Source organism: Neofelis nebulosa, chromosome 10 (assembly GCF_028018385.1).
Source record: "Neofelis nebulosa isolate mNeoNeb1 chromosome 10, mNeoNeb1.pri, whole genome shotgun sequence".
In the NCBI taxonomy this organism is placed as follows: domain Eukaryota; kingdom Metazoa; phylum Chordata; class Mammalia; order Carnivora; family Felidae; genus Neofelis; species Neofelis nebulosa.
The window spans coordinates 64,667,032-64,684,704 of record NC_080791.1 but is presented as its reverse complement, the minus strand read 5'-3'; the positions used below and the strand labels follow the sequence as shown (position 1 = coordinate 64,684,704).

The 17,673-nt window shown below is 42.2% G+C and overlaps 2 protein-coding genes across 4 annotated transcripts in view; one reads left to right on the top strand and one right to left on the bottom strand.

Annotated features, from left to right (window-relative positions):
* The window catches only part of LOC131487423 (olfactory receptor 5P4), a 51,376-nt gene that overhangs the window by 19,044 nt on the left and 14,659 nt on the right, over window positions 1-17,673 (bottom strand). Inside the window, exons 1-6 of one of the 3 annotated variants that reach the window (XM_058688128.1) lie at window positions 12,452-13,281; window positions 7,570-7,781; window positions 4,614-4,716; window positions 3,496-3,672; window positions 2,573-2,736; window positions 2,247-2,397 (exon numbers count right to left, since the gene is read on the bottom strand). The gene's annotated coding sequence lies outside the window, so the exon portion shown is untranslated. Of the gene's footprint in view, window positions 1-2,246; window positions 2,398-2,572; window positions 2,737-3,495; window positions 3,673-4,613; window positions 4,717-7,569; window positions 7,782-12,451; window positions 13,282-17,673 lie in introns of those variants that run through there. The other 2 variants (XM_058688126.1, XM_058688127.1) reach the window with 2 other exon arrangements.
* On the top strand, window positions 910-16,988 carry OVCH2 (ovochymase 2). Its single transcript, XM_058688129.1, has 14 exons — window positions 910-1,194; window positions 3,284-3,393; window positions 5,051-5,142; window positions 7,097-7,269; window positions 7,641-7,736; window positions 7,980-8,131; window positions 8,760-8,949; window positions 10,045-10,068; window positions 12,157-12,247; window positions 12,361-12,485; window positions 13,236-13,376; window positions 13,754-13,884; window positions 16,186-16,279; window positions 16,746-16,988. Exons 1-14 carry the CDS (start codon window positions 1,107-1,109, stop codon window positions 16,934-16,936), a joined length of 1,698 nt encoding a protein of 565 aa, XP_058544112.1. The 5' UTR covers window positions 910-1,106; the 3' UTR covers window positions 16,937-16,988.

The following is a 17,673-nucleotide window of genomic DNA, read 5'->3' as shown; positions in this document are numbered from 1 at the left end:
AAAAAAAAAAAAAAAAAAGATTGAGATTTTGATTATAGTTTAGACATGGGTTGACTACTTCTTATTGTTGATACCAATCCCCATACCAACAGCCAAAATTTTCCAGCTTCAGGATTAATGTATTTGTGGAAATGTCTCAGTTGGGGGTTTGAGTGTCCTTCATTTTGCATTTATATTATTTGCACGTGATGTAGTTTTATAGAATTGTGTGGTACAAGGGCAAAACTTGTCACAAGGACGTTAAAGCCTTCTGATTTGGCATTTGCTCTTTGGGGCAGTTAATTTGTAAAAGCTGACAGAAAAAATCTCCTATTCCCGTGTGGGCACACATGGCACTGGCCGATCCACAAGGGTTTCTCACACACTGACCATGTGCCAAGAACTCAGTCAAGGAAGAGGAAGACTTGTGTATAATCAGAGCCACTTTCCTGTGCCACATCATCTACCAGGTGTAGAAGTGAAAGCAATTTAGTGTTTGCCTTCTACAAATATAAAACACGGTGAGAAAATGTAGATTCACAAATGCCCCAATCGACAGTATCCCAAATGACTGGTAGCTTGACTTCGTTCCTGAGTGTGCTATCAAATTATCTTTCCTCTCCTCCCCTCTCCTTCTCTAACACATAGCTATAACCGCCCATTTACAATTGGAAAATAAGAGAGAAAAATGTTTTAGCATATTCTGACAGGTTGTTTGCAAGCATGTAGTATAGCCTTGCAAATAAGGACAACTTTGATATTCAATCCTCTTGTAGAAAGTGGTAACCTATATACTAAGGAGCAAGTAATGTTTGCATATGAAACCTTAGACACCAACCACTTGGCTAGCCAATAAACTCCAGGGGAAGCAACATATTGATGTGGGTGTAATGGATCCATGTAATATTGCTGGATCAAGACTATGCTTCTGTGGTCGACTCCCCACATCTTGAGAAGATCTTTGCAAGAAACCACATTTAGAAACATTGTATGGACATGGTTGAATGACTCAAGTCTTGGTTAATAAATAACTTTCTTTTAAGCTGGTTTATTGCTGGTCTTACAGGCTTTCTATTTGGTGCTCTTTCATCTCTCTAAATTTTCAAGGAAAAACTCTGAGTCTCAAAATGCCTCTGAGCAAGAATAGGCTGATTTTACTACTTGGAATGCTCTGTGTGGAACAAGGTAAATCTGCAACTCTCTCTCTCCCCAAAGGTAAGTTCCAAACAAACACTATCACTGCCTTTGTCTGAAGGAATAACCTTTGCTGGCAATGGACATCACAACCCCAACTCAATATTCCTTTGGGAAAATAGAAGCATATAAATTTTGGAGATCTAATTGTTTTTCATGTAATTATTTTGAGCTTCTGTCCTGTAATCAGCATATGAAACTGCATAAAACATTCACGGGATACAATTTGAACAAGATGCATTGATCTGGAGAGAAAACTGGGATGATTCACTTATTTGGACATATCCCACAATCCCATCTTTTTTCATGGAGCAAATTCTGGAAATCAGCATCTATTGGTGCATCTATTGGGAAGCACTGGAAATCTTTTGGAAAATTCTCCTATTGGGAAATATGAAGTCTATTTACTGTGGTGCATTATGAATGATCTTTTTTTCCTTCAAGTACCATAAGGTGAGAGTAGTTCTTGGAGGGCTTCTCTATAGTCAGAGTCGTGCCAGCCCCAAGAATCATCCTGTTTTCTGTCTTTGCTTCAGCGAGTTCAGGAAATAGTCAACTTCATGTCTAATTTACTTATGATCCATTGAACTGAAACAGAAAATAAGTTTTTGATTCAATGTCATGCCTGCATTGGGTTCAGAACCAAAAAGGCTCAGTATTACAGCCATACTTTGCTGTTAATTAGCTGTGATTTTCTTAGATTCTTCACTTTCTCATCTGTAATTCAGGGGCAATAGTGCTTGATTCACAGGCATTGAATGGGGATTAAATGAGAAGTTATTTGAAAGAACTTTGTATATTTTACCATGTTAATCCAAATAGCTATGCTCTCAAGGATATGCTCTCAAGAAAAAACATTTGTTCATCCATCCAACTTTTCTAAGTGTCTACTGTATGCTAGGAATTGTGCAAAACCTTGGAAATACAGAGATGAATAAAACATAGGGCTTTTTTCCCTCATGTAGTTTATAGTCCAATGAGAGAGACAAACAACTCATTATCACAATACTGCATGGCAAAGTCTATAAAAGTGGGGAGGAAAGTGTACTACACAATACAGGAGAGATACTTACTACAGCTTGAGGAAACGAAGGAAGACTTCTCAGTTGAGGTGTTGCCCAAGTTGAGGAATAAGGATTAGAGGGTTCAGCCAGGTAAAGAAGCAGGGTGATTATAAGGCAGGGCTTTCTAGGCTCTCCTTGAAAACATGCTGAAAAGAATGACCTGCAGAAGGGGCAGAATTACCATCCTCGAATTACCAGGGAGTCCTAAACATCTTTAATCTATCTCATCTGCTAATTGAGGAGTCAAAAAACACATTGAGGTTAAATAAGTAAATGAAACCTTTTCAGGGATAAAGTCTTCTCCACAAAAAGGAAAGAGTTCTTTTTGCCATTACCTGGCAACCCTTCTAGCCTAACACCACTGTGGTGTGTGAATCAGGACATCTTCTCTCCACCCCACTCTTCTCGAACAACCTGCCACTTTCCACTTGCATAAAGATTTAAATCCAATATCTGACAATGTGTCAGGCAGCATAGACCATGGTCTCCACTCAGTTTCCTGGGTGGAGCAAAGAAGATGTACACACAATTACAATCCAAGGCAGAATATGGCATCATCCACTTCACTACTTAACTGAGCAACTTCTATGCATAATGAACTGTTCTAGACATTTTGAATTTAGATATTTCTAAGCTTAAGCTCATATATTTGAGAATACCACAGCCTAGCTGGGTTGAATGATGTAAAATTAACCATAATGGCATGTGATAAATGCTATAGGAGTACAGAATGCTGTAAGGAGCCTCTAAGAGGGCAGGTTGCTCAAAACCAAGGGGGCTATAGTCCTGCTAACCCAGTGGAGATCTACTTCACCTTCATATTAAAGGTGAGTCCCTTCACCTTCATATTAAAAAAAATAGGTGTCTTCATAATGTGCCCGTTCTATGTGAGAAAAGCTGAAGCAAATCTCACAATTAACATAAAGCCATTTTATAATATTTCTACATGCTCAATGTCCTACAGTTGCTTGCTCAGTAAAGTTTCCTGTATCCCTCATTTCCAGGAGCTATCTAACCACTAAATTTTTGTCTTCTCTCATTCCCAGCTCCCACTTGTGGGCAGAGTTTGGTGAAGGCACAGCCTTGGAATTACCTTAACATTTTCAGTCGCATTGTTGGGGGAAGCCAAGTGGAAAAGGGTTCCTACCCCTGGCAGGTGAGTCTCAGGGAACATTCTCTGGCAGGTAGACTATGAGCTGTCTCAGGACTGGATCTCCCAGAAACACATGCTATTCATCAGTGAACTCCATTCTGCTACCTCATAACCAGATATCTCATGAGTGTGGGCCAGGATCCAAGTCCCTCAAGATGTCCATCCATCGAGTTCCAGAAAATGTGTGTTCAGAATAATCATATGCACTATTGGCTTGCTCCAAAAATTGGAAATGCCATCCCAAACTTTCAGCCCCTAAGACAAAAATTGCACTTCAATAAGCTAAAAAAAAAAAAACAAAAACCTCGTGAGTTTACAATTAAAAAAAACAATTTTCTTAGTCAATAAATATATTATATTGTTATAGCTAAAGATGCTCAGGAAAGTCAAAGCTGTCATATCCATAGGTCTAATTTCTGTTTGGAGATTTGTACCTATACCATAGGACATCTTAGGGATGTCCTTAGAAGCTGATATCCTAAGAATTCTCTCTCAATCTAATTTCCTAGTCTTCCCATGCCATAGAAATGCCTTTGTGCTTCTGTCTATAGCCTACAGTGTTCGCATTTATTGTCTTTGACATTCTCCCAGCTTTCTTTACCCTGAGAGCCGTGTTGTATTCTTGCCTCTTAATTTTGTGAGCAATAGCCCCTTGCTTTTACTTTAAGTCAGTCACATCAGTTTTTGGTAAGTGGCTATTTAGTAATGATTGGTTGATTGAATTTGTGCTCAGTAGGTTGACTAAACGGCTGAGTCATTGTCATTTGATTAACTGATGAATTAATTACTTGGTTGAAGAGTCGATTTGATCTGTTGCTTATCTGGTCAATCGGTTGACTAATCAATTCAGAAGTTCATATTCAAGTCATAGTCAGTGGTTTTACTTCCTTTTACTTACTATTCTTCTCTGTATTAAAATTTTTAATGGTTTATTGAATAATTTTTGGTCAAAAAGAGACAGGTCTAATACATTGATTTTTTTCTAATTTTGACAATGGAATTAACAGCATATACTTGTACCCATTTTAGAGTCAAATCAAATATCATGAACAAGATAAACCAAAGATAGCAAGTAATTTGTAGAGGCAGATTAAAAAATAGGCTTGAAGCAGTGGTAGTTAGAAGCAAATAGTTAAAAGCATGAGGAAATTGTAGATACACACTATTCTCTAAGAGGCTTGGAGGAATTGAAGCATGTGTCGAAAGATTACCTTAGCCCTCACCTTGTTTTTCTCCCAAACCTCTTCATCTGGACTCTGCTATATCTTATACTTTTCTTTCTTTCTCTTCACTCACAGGCATTGTTCATATTATTAGGGTAACAGTCTGGGCCAACAGTATTATGAAAATAAATAAATAAATAAATAAACAAACAAATAAACAAATACCACCAGTTTTACTACCAATTCTACTAAACTCTTAACAGCCAACCATCTCAAATTAACTACCTCTTCTGTAGACCAGGGCTGGAAGTATTCTGGTTCCAACACTACCCTTCTGAGCTGTAATGGGACAGATTTTACTCCTTCACACTCCACAACTTCTAATATTTGTATATAAGACATCTGGGCCTATTTTTCAGAATATGCTCAGTCTCCAGGTTTTGTGGGGGGGGTCACAGGGCATTAACTTGCTCCCACTTAAGCTCTTTGTAATCCAGGTGTCTCTGAAACGAAGGCAGAAGCACATCTGTGGTGGAACCATCATCTCTGCACAGTGGGTGATTACGGCTGCTCACTGCGTTGCAAACAGGTAGGAAAGGCCTAGTTCATGGATGAATGCCAGATTATCCACCTTCTCCTTTGGAATCAGCAGCAACAACTCTATTACAACATGGAAATGTGTGATGTATGCATTAGCATGGGAACATCCTACATGCATGACACAAAAAGGGCTAAGTGACACTGTCAGAGGGTACTTAACTTGATAGAAAACATACTTTCTTTGCAGGAGTAGAAAATTTTATTTACTCAAACATGACTGGAAGTAATTAAAGAATAACATCCAAGCGAAAACAAAGGATCATAAAGATACATTTGTGAAAAGCCTCTCCTACATTTCAGTGAAAAAAAAAAATCTGGTTCATTATGCATCCTAAAAAATTGGTAAAAGAACCCAGTGCTTCTAATTTCGACTTTGTTTCATACAATAAAGTCTATATACAAAATGTGTATTCTGGAAAATATTGCTCCCACCAGTATTTTGCTTTTATAACACGTGTCTGATCATACTGATCCCATTTTTGGAAGATTTATTTGTGATTTCTGTCCCTGTAAAGGAGCTGACATTAAACATTAGTAATAGAAAGCCATGCCCTGGTAGCCCCTGGCCCTGACCAGCATTGTCCATGTTTAGTCATGGGCTCACTGCAGCTGTTGGAATGCAACTTTATATTTCAGTAACTCACTTCTTGATCCAACTTCTCTTCTTCCTTTTCCAAAAGTATAAAAACAGTTCTCCCCCAAATGCAAAGGTCATTTTTGTTCTATTTTTTTTCCTTTGAAATCAACTTACAGCATTTAAAGATTAAGACAAAATTGATAGAGGAAACCAAAGGGAGGCCAGTAAAATGTAAAGAAGTCTCTCATGTCTGCTTTTCTGCTGGTCATGCCTCTCTGAGCTTCAGTCTAACAACTTCCATCTTTTATCCACTTTCCTGTGTGCTCTAAATGTTCTATTGTTTTTAGTGTTCTGGGTAGTCACTAGGCTGCAATCAAGTCCCATATTTGTCCTCTTTCATTTTAAGTCAGCAAACATCCCCTGGATATTCACTTGGCATTAGACACTTTGGTGGGTACCAAGATACAAAGGTAAGTAAGATGTAATTCCTGCCCACAGAGAGTTGATAGTCTAAAGAAAAGTTAATTGATAATTTCACTGTAGTGTGGCAGGTGGTTAGGCTAAAGAGATGCTGTGTATTAGGTTAGGTACCCAATATAGCCAAGAGCTGGAGGGAGTATACCAGGAGAAAATTACAACCTTTTCAGTTCTATATTTAAAAAAATCACTTCTGGGAATAAAGGGTGCCCAAAGACTGTAAGCCCAAAGTTCTTAATACAACTCAATGCATTCTACCGAGTTCCTTTTAGATAACTTTGCTACAGAAAGAATGGCAATAGAGTGGTCTTTTCCATCTCACACCATGTCTCTAAATTACAAACATAAAGAATGTAAGGAGAAGACCCTCACTTCCCATTGTGTTCATCAGTCCCAAAGCCTTAACTGTGCATACTCGCTGAGATACCAGAGTTTTGGTGTTATTACGTCTTTCACAATGTACACTGAGCATTAGATCTCTGATATTAAAGCAGCATACTTAGGGGAATCACAAGTAATTCTCAAAGAATCTCACGGATATTGAAGCCAGGCCAGCCAGTTAGGGTAGCTGAATAAAGTCCACTATGGCTTCAGACCTCTGAGTTACAATATAAATGCATTTTTAGACATTTAATGAATAACATTGCAAAATATTCAATTTATCATATTATTGGCTCCATTTGAGGCCACTCTTTACTAGTTCCTCACTTAAATCGGGAACTTTTGCACTTTTACTAGTAGTGATGGAATCATTCTCACTTTCTCTGTTCAGTATCCTCACACTCATATCACCCATCCATGTGATTTGAAAGAGGCCAGATTGTCAACCATTACAAGTATATTCAGAGGCTAAATGAAAGTCAGCCATTTTACCGCTTCTTCTTCATAGAAATATTGCATCAACTTTGAATGTTACTGCTGGAGAGTATGACTTGAGTCATATAGAGCCAGGGGAGCAAACCCTCACCATTGAAACCATCATCATACACCCCTACTTCTCCATCAAGAAGCCAATGGACTATGATATTGCTCTTTTGAAGATGGATGGTGCCTTCCATTTTGGTAAACATTAGAGGTTCACTCTGAATTGTCTATCCCATGTGCTCTATAACTTCTGTTCCATAGCACATTTCCTACAGCGTATGTTATGTAGCATACGTCCAACAGTTCTGGGTCATGCACTTCAAGACAGGAATTTGAGGTGGAGGGTCCCCTATGTGAAGCTCTTTTTGCTTGTGGCTTCAAATATAGGATTATGTGGATTCAGGAGAGAGTCTTTCTTTGTCTGATAAGTGGCCCCTGGAGGTGCGAGGCATAGCTATCACAACTCTCACAAGGTCTTTGGGGGAACCACCTACATACCAAATGGTGAGTGGCTTAGGGTGTCCTCTCCTCCGTGGATGAGACAAACCCTGTCCTGCTCTTTTCTTCAGGCCAGTTTGTGGGCCCAATGTGTCTTCCAGAGCCAAAGGAACAATTTGAGGCTGGATTTATTTGTACAACTGCAGGCTGGGGCCGCTCAGCTGAAGGTAAGAACTTGTATGCCACTTCTCTTAATCAGATGTCAGAACTTCCTGGTGGGTAATTAGAAAATACAGTTGTTTTTAATTTATTTAAAACAACAACAACAACAATGGTGTAAGCATTTCAAAAGAGAATATTCATTGTACATAGAAATTCAGGTCTTTCCAAAGGATACAAACCTGAATGTAGCATCTTCAATTGAGGAAGTGCGAGAGTGCCTCACTGGGGCTCTCATCTCTGTTTTCTAGATGGCGTTCTCTCGCAGGTATTGCAGGATGTGAACCTGCCCATTTTGACCCAGGAAGAGTGTGTGGCAGCTTTGTCAACCCTAAAGAAACCCATCAGTGGGCAGACCTTTCTCTGCACAGGTTTCCCAGATGGAGGGAGAGATGCATGTCAGGTAGGTGGGAGTGGTCAGGCTGAAAGGTCCCTGGCTGGGCTTCCCTCAGCTTTGCCATCAGGTGAGGGGCTGAAAGAAGGCTACAGGCAAAACTGGATTCTTGTCAGGGGTGGCAAGGGAGGTCAAGTTGAAATAAAGTGACAGTTTTTACAATCTGTTTTTACTGGAGAGTGTGAATTCAGAGGAGGTCTTCTCCTTTTTCCAAAAGACCAACTAACAGAGATAGTGCCATCAGTGAGCTTAGGGTTCTCTACAGCTGAAGGATGGCTGGCGTTTTCCTACTTAGAAGTTTCCATCTAGTGGATAATCACTTTCCTTCCATTCCTCCCGCTGACCAAGATCTGGGATCAGTTTCACTACTGGGCAAGACTTCTCTAAGTCTGCAGGATGAGATAGGAGATGGAAGAAAGGGTGGAAGGGGAAGGATGGGGAAGAAAGAGGTAGAATTGATAGGCCCTAATGATATTTGAAGATTTAATGTGAATTGTGCTTGGCTGTTCTCCTGGCCACCGAGTCCAAGTTATTAGAAGTGAAGAAATATCATTGATCCTCCTTTAGCATATTCTTGGGGGGAAAGAGTGAGCACAGACACTGATAATGATGGTAATGGAGGCTTTTCCCCCTGCAGGGAGATTCAGGAGGTTCCCTCATGTGCCGGAATAAGAAGGGGGCTTGGACTCTGGCTGGTGTGACTTCTTGGGGTTTGGGCTGTGGCCGAGGCTGGAGAAACAACATGCAGGAAGATAACCAAGGATCCCCTGGGATCTTCACAGATCTTAGAAAAGTGCTTCCCTGGATCCACAAACACATCCAAATTGGTAATAAACCCAGCACATAAGGTCAAGAAGTTAGGGCCAGAGAGAGCGTCAGCAGAGTCTAGGCAAGACAGGACCACTGAGCAGACAGGTTTGCTTCTGTTTTTAGTGTAGTACATAAGAATTGTGACATTTATGAAATTTAAAACAAGAGTAAAATATGGTGTGCAGTCCAGCATACAAATATATAAAGAAACGTGAATCCAGTCATCCTAGACTTTGTCAAATTGCCTTTAGTTGAAACAATCAGCTAGAGATGTATTTTCACCATTTACTCCTCAACTGTGCTAGCAAGATTTATTAAGCTATAGAGAAATTTTGCTCCCCAGAGGACAATGTCTGCATTGGTTTTTGGTTGTCACAACGTGGGGGTGCCACCCACCTAAAGGGAAGGAGGTATGGATGTTGCTAAGCATCCTATAATGCACAGAACAGACCCATGACAAAGAATGATCCAACCCAAAATGTGAGTGATGCTGTGGTTGAGAAGGCCAGGCACGGATCTAGGTACCATACGTCTGAAAAGATCAGGGTCTATAAACACCTTCTACTAGACTGATCAGGGAGTTAATTGAAACTTCGGTTCTGCCTCCACATCCAACGTAATTGGTTTCTAACTAGTAGCTTCCAGCTTCAATAGGGCTTCTGTTCTGTCCCAAAGGAGTTAATTAAAATTCATTTGGTAGGAACTTGGGTTTGTTATCAAGTGTACAGTGGCAGACATCCAAGCCCTCAGCTCAAGCGGTAGCTACCCCAGTAACTCTTTTTTGGTTGCGGGCCACTTATTTTCATCTCCAGCATCCCTTCTCATCAACAATGGGAGAAGTAGACCAGATAACCTCTTCCTCTGTGTAACCTCCCAGCTAATCATGGCCTGATTAGTGCACTTAATAAAGAGAGTGAAATTTCATTAAAACACCGAGACCACGTTCCTGTTTTGTCAAATTATGCCTTCTGTTCTTTCCAGAGATCAGATTTTCATTAGTTGCATAGTGACTTAAAAACCCCTGCACTTTTGAGCCAGGGAAATGCTAACTTGTTGAAATATTGTTCAGGATACCACAAACCTTGAACAGCACGCTTCTTTTTCTTTCTCAGGGAAGCAGGGGAAGAGCTCCAGAGGTGGGTATTTCTTACAGCCTGCTCCACGGGGAGCAGGAATTAATATCTAGTATTTCTGAATATAAGTTCCTTTTGTAATCAAAAGTCTTAGGAAGAGCTCTCTCTGCTCACTAGGTAGAAATCTACCCACACTTGGGGCACCCACAGCCATTCCCTGCCAGTCAGGGCAGCCCATCACCCAGAAGGAGCTCTGGATTCTCTCCCATTTCACTTCTTCAAGCCCTCCATCTCAACTCAGCAAACACTTGCTGAATCCTAGCTTTAGATCAGACACTCGAGAGAGAGCGGGAGGTGAGGTGGTGCAGATGGTCACTAAGCTACACGCCTTACCCCGAAAGTGTCCTCATGTGTACAGGGGACTCTCCCCCACATTGCCAAGTCTTCAGTGAAGCTGCTCTGTGACTTTGGGAAAGCTCCTTCCTACCTCTGGACCTCAGTTTCCTTGTCCATAAAGAAAAGAATCTGGGAGCTTGGGTGACACAGTCGGTTAAGTGTCCGACTTCAGCTCAGGTCATGTTTTGCAGTTTGTGAGTTCTAGCCCCGCATCAGGCTCTGTGCTGACAGCTCAAAGCCTAGAGCCTGCTTCGGATTTCGTGTCTCCCTCTCTCTTTGCCCCTCTTTCACTTTGCGCGTGCGCGCGCTTTCTCTCAAGAATAAATGGTTAAAAAAAAAAAGTCTGGATCAGATAGTCTCTAAGGCACCTTTGCTCAAATATTCAGTGTGTCTGTGAGTCTGTGGAACTAAATACAAAGATAGTTTCAGGAAAAAGAGTACCTTGAGAGCTGCAGGAGTAAGTGGCTGGGGGGAAAAAGCCAGAGGAGGCTTTGGAACACAGATGCATTTTAAGCTGAATCACAACAAACAAACAAACAAACAAACAAACAACAAAACCACAAAGAACCAGTAGAATGTTGTCAGGTGGAAATGGGATACAGATAAAGAAAAATACTGCAGCTCAAGGAATCCTCTTTGTCGAAAGATGGATGCTAAAAGATGGAGATAGGAAAATGTTGGGGTAAGAGACCAGTATGTCAGTCAGAGCAGCTGAAGTGAGGGAGATTAGAAAATAAATGGAGACCAATTTGTAGAACTTTTGGATGGCTGTCAAAAAAAAGTTTGGATTTACTGAGTAATAGGAAGTTGATTAATTAAATAGATTAGAGCAGTACTCTGGCGGCATAAGAACAGCACATAGGGGATAAGATGGAGGGGAAATCATTCAAGGTGGACTTAGGAGATTACACATTAGTTCTAGAGGCTTAGGGCAATGGCCGGGGAATGAAAGGATGGGAATGGAAACGAGAAGAATTGGCACCTGGCAGTCACTTAGATGGGTGGTGGGGGAGACAGGGAGGAACCAAGAATGGTACCAAAGTTCTGAGCCTGAGAAACGAAGCAAAGGGCACCTAAAAGTAATCGAATCAGAAGTGGAAGCAGTTTTTTGCAGACCATCTGTAGCATGTTAAGGGGATATCTAGGAGATGGTTGAAAAACGAGGTCTGAAGTTCAGAAGTGTAGAATAACAGTTGAAACTCAGAGTATGGATGAGACTAGTCAGAGGGCTCGTGTAAAAAGAGATGAAAGCTAAGGATAGAGGGGCACCTGGGTGGCTCAGTCGGTTAAGTGTCCGACTTCGGCTCAGGTCATGATCTCACAGTTTGTGAGTTTGAGCCCCACATCGGGCTCCGTGCTGATGGCTCAGAGCCTGGAGCCTGCTTCAGATTCTGTGTCTCCCTCTCTCTCTCTGCTCCTCCCCCACTTGCACTTTGTCTCTCTCTCTCCTCTCCAAATTAAATAAACATTAAAATTTTTGAAAAAAAAAAGAAAGCTAAGGATAGAACCAGGAAATACATGTATTTTTAGAAGCAAGTTTTGATGGAGTGAAGGAGAAGGAATCATTGAATCTCAAGGTTAAGCAGGATCTAAAAAGAACAAAAAAGAGTAAGGCATCACAGAAGCCAGAGAAATATTTGACAAGAGAGGAACCATGTATAATGAAGAACCAGGCACTTCTGTATAGGTTCTAGAAGGAGAGGACTATTGGGGCCAGTCACCACTGTTACCGATTCTCGTGGCTCTCTTTCCCAGCCTCATGCAGTGAGCAGGATCGTGTGCTCCGTGAGTCTCAGGGGGAGCTGCACTTCCCAGAAAGCCCCTACCTGTACTATGAGAGCAAGCAGTGAGTAGCCTCCCTGCCACTCTTCCCCCAGCCCCCACCTCCAGTCTGGCTGTGCCCACTAACTGGACACTTTCTGTCTCGAAATAACTCCCTCTTAATGTATCTGCCTGCAGGCTGTGTGTCTGGATCCTGCTGGCACCAGAGAATATGCATGTGCTGCTCAATGTTTCCCACTTGGATGCAGAGTCTTGTCACCACACTTACCTCTCGATATATTCCTTAGAAGACAGACTTCTTGGTGAGTGGATGCTGACATTGTCAAATGGATGTCGTGCTGCGAGGACTTAATGGGGCCGGGCTGCAGGCTGTCTGGAACTGAGGCATCTGTAAATACCACACTTTCTGTCTGCAAGTTTCAGACTCAGAATTGACAGTGGAAAGGAACTTATGTGAGCCTGTGTGGTGGTTGCAAGGCCACAGAACACTTCATTGGCTCCATCTGCTTCCCATGGAACCAGACTTCCTAGATTTATTTGCCGGGTCTGGGGCCCATCAGGGGTAAAATATAGACATACTGCAGGACCTCTCAGACAGAATGCTGCTTTTGTAGGCATGAAAATGACCTTTACTGCATCATCCAGCTAAGAAGGAAAATACCGATGGATAACCATGAGCAGGAAACAAAGGTTATTTAGGCAAGAAACAAAAACAGGGGAGCATTTCTGTGGTTCTTAATAGGAGATTTTGCCCCCAGGAGATATTTGGCAATGTCTCAAGCATTTTTCGTTGTCATGACTAGAGACAGTATTACTGGCATCTGATGAGTATGGCCAGAGATGCCACAAAACATCCGATAAATGCACAGGACAGCCTGAACACGAAGAATGTTCCAGTTAAAAAATATCAGCAGTACCGAGGTTGAGACACCCTGGTTTAGATAACCCTATACTGTCTTGACAAATCCAGTTCAAGGCCAGTTCTCCTGAAGTCTCTTAATGGATGCTGTTTTCTAGACTCTGAACAAAGACTCTTGATTCTTACATTCCAGGGAAGTTCTGTGGAGAAAGACTCCCTTCATCAGTTCTTATTGGCTCCAACTCTGTACGGCTGAATTTCGTCTCTGATGCCACAGATCATGCAGCTGGGTTTAATCTCACCTATAAAGCTCTAAAACCAAACTACCTTCCTGGTAAAACCATTTGCTTATATCACGTACAACCCAGGCCTTTTAGAGAAGTTGAGGCCCCGCAGGGATGAAGTGAGGGGCAGGGAGCTCCCCCACAGGGTCTGTTTGGGTCCATCACGGAGGGGGCTACAAGGCAGGTGAGAGGCCATGAAGGTGCCCCTTCTCCCGTCCTGCTGACTCGTGCTGATCACATACCCAAGTGAGCTGAGAGGGCTGAACGAGTTCTGGAGAATCAGTGCACAGACGTCTTCCTTCTTATTAGCTCTGCCTGAGGAGTCAGCTGATGAGCCATTTGTGGGAGACAGGTGGAAGCACACAGAGGATTGATTCCTCTTGGCTTGAGTGATGCCATTGTTAGGACGTTTTCCCTTGTGTTTCAGATTCAGGTTGCAGTTCCCTTACTGTCCTTTTTGAAGAAGGCCTCATACAGAGTCTTCACTATCCTGAATACTATAGCAACATGGCCAACTGTGACTGGGTTTTTCAAGCCCCCAAACACTACCTAATAAAGGTACTGACCTCGGTTACCCTCAACTTTGCTCTGGTATCTCCACAGAAGAGCTAACATAAACACCATGAGGGGAGAGGTTTTGCATTTTGTTTTGTTTTAATCAGATCTATTCCCTGGTACCCAGCATACAAAGTTCTTTGATATATACGTGTTGAGTAAGACTAGCCTATTTTCCCTGTAACTACCCACATATACCACTAGATGGCAGCTGTGCACTTTACTCTGTTGAAGGGCTGTCTCCATCTGGATCTGGTAACTGGTTTAGTCAGTTCCTGGTCCCTTCTAGAAACAAGCATTTCTTCCTTATTAATTAAACTGCTAACAAAACACTTTGTAAGTAATGGCTAACAAAAGTCAATGCCAATAAGACCTCAAACATCAAGCCTTCCATGCAGAGGGAACAGAGCAAGCACAGAGGAGCTAGCGTAGAACAGGCTGAGGGACTGGCTGGCCTTGAGTCAGAGCTGTATTGGGAAGGGTAGTGGAAGAGGAGCTGAGTTAAAAGTACAGAGGTTTTTGAATATCAGGATACGGAGTTTATTCAGCATTTGATTCGTAGCTTTTGTGGTTCGTTAAACACTAGTAGGCCATCTGCGGAGAGATGCCACCAGAGAGTTGAAGGTAAGACTGCAGCCAGAATGAGGTTGGAAAGAGGCATTTATTTAGAAGTCCTTCTCTTAAAATAATAATTGAAAGCGAGAGAGGATATGAAGGAGAGAAAGTAGACTAGAAAACAAAGGGGGAGGAGTAAGGATGGATAAGACCTCCAGGTTCCTATATATATATATTTTTTTTTTTTTTTTTTTTTTGAGAGAGAGAGAGAGACAGACAGACAGAGTTTGAGTGGGGAAGGGGCAGAGAAAGAGGGAGACACAGGATCCAAAGCAGACTCCAGGCTCCAAGCTCTCGGCACAGAGCCTGACACAGGGCTCAAACTCACGAACCACAAGATCATTACTGCAGCCAAAGTCAGACGCTTAACTGACTGAGTCACCCAGGCGCCCCAGGTTCTCATATATTTAAGAGGCAAAAAGAAGTCTGAGACTCAGGAGGAAGTGTGGAGTTAGAACAGTCCAGAGAACAGAGCCTTTAATTTAAAACACAAAGCAAGCAAACAAACAAAAAGTTGTGGCCGAGAGTTTGGATTTACCACAAAGTTAGGGTTTAAAGAGGAGGACTGAGAATTTCAGCCATCCAGCCCTCAGCTCATCTCCCAGCAAAAAAGTAAAATAATTGGATTGACAAGTGAACAATAGAGAGCAGGTGGGAGTGGGGGGGGGCGCACCTGAAATAGCAAGTCTGATGTTCGGAAAAGAAAAAAGATCACTCAGGTTTTACACATGACGGGAGAAGAAAACACAGAGGAAATAAGTAGAGAATTTCTCTTTCTAAAAGCTTCTGGAACCCAAACATTCAAAAGAGAAATTTCAGGAGGAAGCAGCACTAAGGGAAGATTGGTTATGAGTAATGGAGGATAAAAGTTTAAGTATGAGCAGATTTCTGGAAGGAGGAAGACAAAATTTAGTTGAAAATCTGAACGTGCCAGAGCTAGAAGTGATTCAAAAACACACCTATTCAATAAATGCATACTGAGTGCCATGCATCAGTAAAATGATGATTTCACACCCTGTAGTCAGTGACAGCACCAGTGTGCAGGACCCATTCAAGATAGGAATTTGGAGATTAGGATTACAAGTCAGAACTATATGCATATCATTTGACTCGGAGAGAAAAGGGTTTACTACTGGAAAGTATTGTAGTAAGGATGTAGAAATGTTTGAATGGATCCTACTTCTGATACTCTCCTTTTCCCTCTGCCTACATTCACCATTAGTGATCACTAACCTCCACTTTGTCCCATCCATGCAGCCCTGTGTCTTTTGCTGAGTGTTCAGGCTCCATTTAATCCCCATCATCTGTGTGTTTAAAATATAAACTCCCACCTCATCAGCCCTATTTCCCACTGCTCCGCTCTTCAAAGTCAATTGAAGGCCAGTACTATCAAATTGCTCAGATTGTTCTTTGCTGTTTCTTTGGTCTTCCTAGGAGGGCACCAGGGAGCTCAAATATTTACACCTTTACATTTGGTCCCTGTTTGGTAGCTTAGATGCGTCTAGAGTTTAGGAGTCTGTGGTATAGCATCTTCTCCTAAGTAATTTAACCTACTCATGAATGCCCCATTCACTTTCCTCTTATGGTCACACCCCAGAGCAAGCTGAGCACTCCACATTTCTCTGCTTACTCAAAATCAGGTCAATGGTTCATTTGATTTGCTGTGGCTGTAACGTGGAGTCTTGTCAGCTTTCCTTTCAGAGTCTGGAAATAGAAGAGAATGGAGATTGTTCTTCTGACTACGTGGCGGTGCACAGGGATGTGGAAGGACAGGAGGAAATAGGTCTGTGCCCCTGGAGCCTCGGCTCCCCTGGTTTGCCTTTGGACCCAGTCCTTTGGGGGGAATTGTTCTTGGGAGTAAAAAGGGTCTGGTTCAAGCTTCCTTCATTCCCCTATACCCCCTCCTTCCCTCCTCCCTAAGTGGTCACTACCACCACCCCTTCTCCCAGGTCAGGGGCAGGAAGGGCCAGAGGGAGAACCAAAGAGCTATTTGGACAGAAGGTGTGGAATGCCCCCAGTGATCTAAGGGTCAGAAGGGGAAAGTGCCACTGAAATAAGCCCATTGACTCAAACTAGTTCCCTAAGGGGCATTCTCAGTGGGAGTCTTTCTATTCTGAAAATGAACTGTGACACCACAAAAAAGTTTATTTCTCAACAATTGCCTAAAGGTTAATTTTTTTTCCCTATCCAATGCCATGCCTATTTGCTGGGTCCTTGACCGCGTCTTGCCTGGGCTGGGCTTTAACCAGCAAGGTTTTGTGGTTTCGTTGCTCCTGCCCCTGTGCTGAGCTCCTCTGGTGTAATGCTCATCAGCTTCCAGTCAGATAAAAATGTGACCTACAGAGGCTTTCAAGCTACAGTCTCTTTCATCCCTGGAACAGGTAAGAAGACAGAGGCATCAACATCTTGGGTCCCGATTGCCATCCTCGTAATGCAGTAAGAATGGGAAGCCTTTACAGCCCAACATGGATGCAGTTGGTCCTCAGCATTTGCAGCATCTCTGTCCTATAAAGTCACCCTGAACACCAAATTAGTGATTACTGAACCTCTGCTCCGAGGAGTTAGGTTCCTGGGAGCCTCTGGTTTTATGGGTGTTTCTGTTTAAAGTCACCTTACATATTGTTGGTTCATTAACACTGAGCTCACAGCCAGTGAGCCTGTGCCTGTGCCTATAGCCTGTGCCTCAGCAAAGCTCATCTATCACATATATTTTCTCCATAAGGCACATCACAGCCTCCTTGCCCTTACAAACACTAGATGGCACTGCAGCACAATGTCTAGGGCCATTTCAAACAGCAAAATCACCAACAAAAGGCACAAAAATGCAAAAAACCCATGGCATTCAAGGGACCATGGAAAGGACACTTGTTTATAGTATAAGAGCTAAAACAAGAAGGCAGAGTGCCGCCTCATTAGACCTCAGCTAGGAATACGTGCATCAGGTGACTCAAATTGGTCACTGTTCTGCAGGTGTCCTTGAATGATCATGAAAGCACCATTCGTTCTGAGTTACAAATAAATGTTAGGGTGTAGGTGAATTTGCAAATGTGGAATCCATGAAGAATGAGGATCAACTCTATGCCTGAATCATGGCCTGTCCTTACTATATGTCTAAGAGTCATCTAAGACTCATTTACTTCAGCCTCACCATGGAAGAATAATACATGCCTAGTAAGA

What these genes read in the sequence shown, in the direction of transcription:
- OVCH2 (XM_058688129.1), top strand. Translation starts at nt 1,107, where the DNA reads ATGCCTCTGAGCAAGAATAGGCTGATTTTACTACTTGGAATGCTCTGT. An exon ending in AAAACCAAACTACCTTCCTG is followed by an intron (nt 13,377 to 13,753) that starts GTAAAACCATTT and finishes CTTGTGTTTCAG; the next exon opens with ATTCAGGTTGCAGTTCCCTT. An exon ending in GGAAGGACAGGAGGAAATAG is followed by an intron (nt 16,280 to 16,745) that starts GTCTGTGCCCCT and finishes GGCTTTAACCAG; the next exon opens with CAAGGTTTTGTGGTTTCGTT.